Source organism: Monodelphis domestica, chromosome 4 (genome assembly GCF_027887165.1).
Source record: "Monodelphis domestica isolate mMonDom1 chromosome 4, mMonDom1.pri, whole genome shotgun sequence".
NCBI classification, from domain to species: domain Eukaryota; kingdom Metazoa; phylum Chordata; class Mammalia; order Didelphimorphia; family Didelphidae; genus Monodelphis; species Monodelphis domestica.
This window is the reverse complement of record NC_077230.1, coordinates 351,335,900-351,343,924: the sequence shown is the minus strand read 5'-3', so window position 1 is coordinate 351,343,924 and position 8,025 is coordinate 351,335,900. Positions and strand designations below refer to the sequence as shown.

Genomic DNA, 8,025 nt, shown 5'->3' with positions numbered 1-8,025 from the left:
GGTTTGGGAAACCATCAGAATTCTTTCATTCTCAAATTTATTCAAATCTATGTCAAAACATTTTTGTTTGTTTATAATTCTAGTTTAGGACACCTATTGATAGTTCTCCAAATACTGCCTTATAACTCCAAAGGAAGCCAAGCTCCACTCTCGGGAATATGTGAAACACATCTAGGATCCCTTCTACATTGTCTTGGAAGAAAAAAAAAGGTAGACTTGTATTTTAATCTCCTCTCTAGGTCTGTCTGGACAGACTGAGGAAGTGTGATCTATTGAGAGTCTGCTCTTTCTCTCCAAGGATGTCCCTTCTTCATTCCCATGACAACAACTCCTTCTTCCAGCCATCTGCTTTCTTGCTGATTGGTGTTCCAGGTCTGGAAGCTGTACATGGATGGGTCTCCATCCCTTTCTCTTCCATGTACACTGTGGCTCTTACTGGTAATTGTCTGATCCTGCTAGCTGTGAGGAGGACACCCAGTCTACACCAGCCCATGTATTACTTCTTATCCATGTTGGCTCTCACTGATCTGGGTCTTACAATGTCCACACTTCCCACAACCTTGGCTGTGCTCTGGTTTGACTATCGCCGCATAGCCTTTGATGCCTGCTTGACCCAGATGTTCTTCCTCCATTCCTTCTCTGTTGTGGAATCCTCAGTACTGCTGGCCATGTCCTTTGATCGCTTTGTGGCCATTTCTAACCCACTGCGCTATGCCTCTGTCCTTACCAACAGTGTCATTGTAAGGATTGGAATGGCCATTGTGGCTCGTGCAACTGTATCCCTTTTTCCAGTCCCCTTCTTACTTAAGAGGCTGAACTTTTGCCCTAGAAAAATCCTTCTGTCTCACTCATTCTGTTTCCATGCAGATGTTATGAAACGAGCTTGTGCTGACATTACTGTTAATATCCTATATGGGCTCTATGTAGTGCTATCTACAGTGGGTATTGATTCCTTGCTAATTGTTCTCTCCTATGGACTTATCTTACACACAGTGATGGGTCTGGCCTCTCCTCGAGAACGAATTCGGGCCCTCAACACCTGTGTTTCCCATATTCTGGCTGTTTTGGTTTTCTACATCCCAGTAATTGGAGTGTCCATGATACACCGCTTTGGTAGGCATGCACCTCCCATTGTACATGCCCTTGTTGCCTATGTTTACTTGGTGGTGCCCCCTGTGCTCAATCCTATCATCTACAGTGTCAAGTCCAAGCATATCCGGGAGGCACTGTTCAAAATACTAAGGAGAAAGGACCAGGGGTGATTTGGAAAGGAAATAGTTACAGGATCCTAGGGACCCAGTGGTGGTGGTTGTGTTGGTAGAATGGATACAACAGGTAGGCAGATAGCACCATGGATAGAGTAAGCTCTTTTTCAAAGGCCTTCTACTGCAAGGAATAACACAGAAAGAGAGACCTCAGATATGAAGGTGAAGACATAATTCCAACCTTCAGGCCTCTCAAAGAGCTTTATCTAGATGGTCTTTGAGTTCTCTTCCAGCTCTCAATTTATTATTATAAATTTAATTGGTGAGACAGTTCATAAACTCAGTTAATTAATCAATAGAGCATGAAAACTCCAGCATAGAGTAATCTGAAGCCTTAAAGTATGAAAGAGAGAGGCAATATAATGTGAAGAGTTTTAGTCTTGAAGATCAAGGACATCAAGTGTCTGATCAGACACTTATTAGCTATGAAGCTCAGTAGAGCACTTAATCTCTCTTGGCCAAAACTATCTCTATAATAAAATAGGGTTAATAATAAGGTAAATAATCATTACATAGTCCAGTTCTTTATTCTCATGTTTTTCAGAGTGACCTATTCAGGATACTAGAGCTAACCCATAGTTTGATGACAACCTGTTGTTTCCAATCTAGAATAATAATTTTTACCAGTGTCTTAACTCTCAGTTCTTGAGGTTTTCCATCTTCATGCTGGAACCAAAAAGTTTTATACTCTAATCCTTCCATGAGCCCATAGTGTTTTGATTAGCATACTATCAATTAATCAGTCAAATATTTATTCAGAGCCTATTATGTATCAGGCATTGTGCTAAGCAGTGGGGATACAAAAGTGACAAAAGAATGCCCCTACCCTCAAGGAGATAACAATCTACTACTAACATCCACACCAAACATAGACTCATTCTGCCTATTACTGAAATTAGGAAGGCATGATAGATGAACTGAAAGTGAAAGCAGAAATGTGGTAGATGTTGCCATAATTCTAATGTGTTTTATTCTCTGTGGCTATCTACTAACAACCGATTGTCCTTCTAAATTGTCTCTTCCATTATAGCTGCCAAAGTGATTATTTTAACAGGAGACAAGTCAGAAAAGAAAAAAATAATCCTTTTGTAGGAGAACACTTTGATCCTGAATGGTTTACGTTTCCTAAGGCCCTTTCCTTGTATTTCTGTACTCTCTTGTGCTATGCTTATTGCTGTGAACATCTCTTTTACTCTGATATTCATCAAGCTACCTGAAGACTTGGACACAGAAAATACCAAACAGTTTAATCAATGATGGTTTTGTGTCACAAACTCAGTGGATAGAGCTCTAGGCCTGGAGATAGGAAGTCCTGAGTTCAAATCCAGCCTTCAGGTCTTACCTATGACCCTGGGCAAGTCACTTAATTCTGTTTGCCTCAATTTCTTCATCTGCAAAATGGGCTAGTGAAGAAATTTTCAAGAGAGAAGAGAAGAGATTGCAGAGAGAGCAGATCCAGAGATCATTCATTCAAAGGTGGAAACAAAAAGATCTCTCTTGCTTCCTGCACTGGTTTTAAACTCAACTTGCTCCTCCCTCTGTGGCAACATTGTGCTGGCTCTGGCACACTGATGGAGACCCAAGCATCTGATCATCATGACTCTGTGACTCCTATGTCCCACCACTAAGGAATCCAAGTCCCCTAAATAATTACCTCACACAACCCCCCCCGATTTAGGAGGCCAGCATGTTATGACTCCCCACTTTTGGTTTTCCAGGAGATTAATGTGTCAGTCTCTCCAGTGAATGGAGTCTATGGACATATGGAGTCTATACATTCAGGATTTTCTCACTAGAGGATATAAGAGCACAAAAGATACTGTGCATTTTATGGAGGGGGTTACTACAATTTGGGAAATAAAAGAAAGAAATAAAAATTATCAAAGAGCACATTGACACAGAACCACTTGGTGGCATGTCCCTTTGGCTTAAGTGTTTACAATCAGGATAAGTATAGGCCCCAACTGTCCCTCAGTTCGGTTCATTAGATCCAAAAGTTCAGTCTGAATCTCTTGATGTAGTGTTTGATTTCTACAAGCATCTGTACAGCATCTTCTCCAGAAGATCTGCTTTCCTGCTCCAGGGTATTGGCAATTATCTTCTCCTAAAATTACTTTTAAAAGAGCTTAGACTTTGAAGTGTTAGGATAATTACACAACCCCCCCCCAGGAGGATATATATACCAACAATACAATTGACAAAGGATTCATGGATAAGCTATAAGGTCTATGAATCAATTCTCCCAAAAACAAGAGGAGAGAGAGCATTTAAATTTTAAAAATAATAAAATCATATATATAAATAAATATAAGTATAATTAAAACCATAACAGGTACTTGAGTCACCATCAAGGTAACATATCCTACAAGCATGTATCAATATTGCAGTTACCCACAATCATCCAAGACTACAGAAAATTGCCATACTAAAGAAGAAAGAAGGGAAAAGTCTGAGGAAAAGGGAAATGATTCCCTATCTGATTTCTACTTTAATCATAGGAATAGAGAGTGAAAGTTAAAGCTAGACAGAGATACATTTAGTGTCATATAAAGGCAGAAACCAGGGAAGTCCAACCTCAGGACGTGTTGAATAGCCAATTCCCAGAATCCTCTGAGACAAGTCCTCTACCTTGGCATTGATATTCACCAACGCTGCAGGGACTGTTGGTCTACTTTATTCCATGCTCCTTCACACTGACCAGTGGTTCATTAGCAGTCTTACTAATAAATGCTTATGAGACTAGAAATAAGTATATAGACTAACTTTTATTTATAATATGAGATAAAGTTTCACTTCTGATACAAACAAGTTATATGACCCTGAAAAAAAACTCATTTGATGTCTCAGTGCTCCAGACAATTTTCTTTTTTTCTTTTCTTTTTTTTAATGTCACATTGATTATACCAGGCATACCAGAATGTCATTGTTTCCTACCATCAGGAATTGCTCAACCGTTATTTTCTAAAACTATTACCTTCTGTCTTAGAATCAGTACTAAGTATTCATTTCAAGACAGAAGGGTTGGACTAGGCAATTGAGGTCAAATGACTTTTGGCAACTTTCTAAGACTAAAATGTAAGAAGCTATTGACCTACAGTAATGGAGGAAATCTCCTCATTTGGGAATTTTCTATACCAATAAAATCACAAACTTAATGGTGCATGGATAGAGTACTGTGCCTGGAATCAGGAACCTTTAGTTCAAATCCATTCTTAGTAACCCTGGGCATTTCACTTAATCTTTGCCTCAGTTTCCTCAGCTCTATAATGGTGATAACAACACCACACATAGCAAGTAGCAAGGTTGTATTCAAACTGTGGTCTCTGATTCCAAATGTGTGACCCTTTCCTCTGTGTCATCTTAGAGAAGTAATTTAACCTCTCCTGATCTCATTTTCACATTAATACAATAAAATATTTGGACTGATTTATCTTAATGATGTGCTCCAGCTCCAGCTGTTATAATTTATAAAAGGATTTGCTCATTCACGAACAGTGGGTGGCACAATTGAGAACAAAGTCACAGTAGCACAGAATCATAGGCATCAGAATTAGAAGGGTCTTTACAAGACTTTAGTAGTTAGCTTTTAATTAGAAGAGACTTCAGTATTCTTGAAGAGAAATCCCTTCAACAACATCTCAAACAAGTGGCTATCAAGCTTTTTCTAGGAAGTCTCTGCTGAAGGGACACTCACTTCCTGAGTCAATCCTTTTCATTTCAAAGTAGCTCTGATTTTTTTTTTCAGAACAATTTCACTATATCCAGGTGATATTTCCTCCTCTGATGCTTCTATTCATTGTACCTAGTTCTTTCCCCTGGGTCAAAGAAGAACAAATTTAATTCTTCTTTGATATTATTATTATTCAAATTCTTGAAAATATTGACTTTGTCTTAATTAAGTCTTCTTAAGATCCATTTAGGTTTTTGTTTGTTTTGTTTGATTTTTTTAATTGGGTTGGTTTCCAGACTTCTCATTATCCTGGTATCATCTAGTGTGTTAATGTCTGCCTTAAATGTGATGTCCAAAAATGTAACCTTTTGTTCCATGTATTATTTAACCATTTCAAAATGTAATGTATACATAATTTGATATCTCCAATTCTAGATAATACACCTCTATAAATGAAGCCTAAGTTTAGAAGTTATCCAATTCAATAACTCTCTGAGATAATAAGCATCAAGCAAAGTATAAAATGGGGAGATTTATGCCCACTAAACTAAAAGTATTCATTGTAATGAAAGAGATCCAAGAACAGAATCCATACTCTGTGGATGGCAAAATTCTCCAGATGCTCCTGTTTACGCAGCATACTTTGGGAGTGCCTCTAAGTCAGAAGAAGATGCTAATGAAGGCCAAGAATTATCAAATCTTCAGATTTCTCTATCATGACAAAGGAGCCTCCTCATCTTGGAAATCCACAATATCTCTGGATTTCTAATACTGAAAAAACTCTCCAACCATATGATCCCTTAATATGATTGACTCGTTCCTCTCCAAACCTATATTTTAAGGAAAACACTGAGGTCAGTTATATCTTCCTTCCTTTTTAGGTTCCAGTCCTGATTCTCCAGACATTTTTCTTCATGTTCCCAGACTAGTACTTTTATCACTTCCTGTTTTACTTTTCAATTTCCTTTTTATATCTTGTTTTCCCTCATTAAAATTTAAGCTTCTTTTTTAAAAAAACCCTTACCTTCCATCTTGGAATCAATACTATGTACTGTTTCCAAGGTATAAGAGTGGTAAGGGCTAGGAAATGGGGGTTAAATTACTTGCCCAGGGTCACACAGCTGGTGGTGAAGCCAGATTTGAACCTAGGACCTCTCATCTCTAGGCTTGGCTCTCAATCCAGTGAGCTACCCAGCTGCCCCCAGAATGTAAGCTTCTTGAGGACAAAGATTGTTCTCTCTCTTTCTCTCTCTGTCTGCCTGTCTCTCTCTCCATTTCTTTTCTTTCCTTACTTCCTTTCTTCCTGAAAAACTAGATAGCATGCCAAGCCTGGAGTCAGGAAGACCTTTGTTAAAAATTATCCTTAGAACTTAACAGTTATGTGACCCTGGGCAAGTCACTTAACCTCTGTTTGCCTCAGTTGCCTTAACTATACAATGAAGATAATAATAACACTCACTCCAAAAGGTTTTTGTGAGGATCAAATGAGATAATATTTGTAAAGTGCTTAGTACAGTGCCAGATACATAATGGGTGATTTGTAAATGCTTTTCCCCTTCCTTTCCATTGTTTTAAAGGGCTGTGTAGGCAGGTCAAGACATAGTCACTGAGACTACAACTCAAGAAGAACAAAGCTTTAAAACTGCACACTCTTATCGTTAACTCACTTAGTAATGTCCCCTTCAACTCAAGAAACATTTAGTCACCAATGCTTAAGTGCAAGGCCCTGGGGATATAAAGAAAATATGCAAAATAATCCCTACTTTCTACTTGAATAATAAAGTACAAAATGCCAATCTGGAATGATGCCCAGAGAGTTATAAATCTGTGTGCATTCTTACACCCAGGGATATCACTGTTGGATCTATTTCCCAAGGTGATCAGAGGAAAAAGAAAAGAGCTTATATTTTCTAAAATATTTATAGCATCTCCCTCTGCTGTGGCAAAGAACTGGAAATTGACAGGATGTCCACCAATTGGGAAATGGCTGATCAAACTTTGTCATATGATTGTGATGGAATACTACTATATTGTATGAAATTATGAACAGGTTAATTTAAAACATATGGGAAAACTTATGTGAAAATTGTGAAAAGTGAAATGAGTAGAATTAAGAGGACGTTATATACAACTACAATTACAACATTTAATTACACTTACAACAATTAATACAAACAATTAATGTTTGATGAATAACTTATGAATGTTCACCTCCTGAGAAAGAACTGATACATAGAAACAAAGAAAGACAGTTATATATACATATATATTTGGCAAGTGATGCCTTCACTAGTACAGGGAGAGGATGGAGGGAGGAAGATACATGAGAATTTTAATAACCAACCAACAAAAAAATATAAGAAAAATAATAAGAAAAGAAAAAAAGAATAAAATCCCTCAAGGAAGGTTTACCTCCCAAGTAGGGAAATCTTGAAATGTTTTCCTTCATTGGTTGCACTAGAGTTGAGCCTTCATGATATGTTAAGGATTTAAGTAGCAGAGATGAGGAGAACATGAATTCCAGGCATGAATGATCCTCTATGGAAAGAGTTGGAAGTGAGAGACTAATTGATAAATTTAGGGAATAGAAGGCAGAGGGTTTTGACTGGAATTGAGACTATGAGAGGGAGAGATGTCATATAATTCTAGAAAAGTATACTTGGGCCAAACTATTAGAGACTTTAAATATAAAGCTCTCTCCTTCCCACCCCATCCAACAAGAAAGGGTAGGAAATAGAATTTTCAAAAGATTATGAGCAGATAAAGGCTACTTTTTTATAATCTTGAAAAATATGCAGATATCTCACTTTGCATTAGAAAGAGCATTTTTTATTGAAAGCCAAAAGATATAGGTTTTAGATTCTGCTCTGTTCATTGTCATTGCATGACTAAGTAATTTAAATTCTCTAAGCTATGTGTTATATGCCAGTGAAATGAGAATATTAATATTTATCCTGCTAAACTCTTGGAGTTGAGAAGAACAAATGGGATGAAAGATATAAAAATGTTCTGGAAATGATATAGCACTAAGTGTGCATTTTTCTTTCCTGTCCACATTAAATATAAACTTTTCAAGAGCTTTACTCTTAA

At 37.5% G+C, this 8,025-nt stretch overlaps 1 protein-coding gene across 1 annotated transcript; it reads left to right on the top strand.

Annotated features, from left to right (window-relative positions):
- Positions 1–299: 299 nt before the first annotated feature.
- On the top strand, positions 300–1,262 carry LOC100018754 (olfactory receptor 51I2-like). The gene has a single exon (XM_001371809.2). The coding sequence runs from the start codon at positions 300–302 to the stop codon at positions 1,260–1,262; it is 963 nt and encodes a 320-aa protein (XP_001371846.2).
- Positions 1,263–8,025: the final 6,763 nt, after the last annotated feature.

Excerpts from the sequence above, each read along its gene's own strand:
- LOC100018754 (XM_001371809.2), top strand. The coding sequence starts at position 300 with ATGTCCCTTCTTCATTCCCATGACAACAACTCCTTCTTCCAGCCATCT.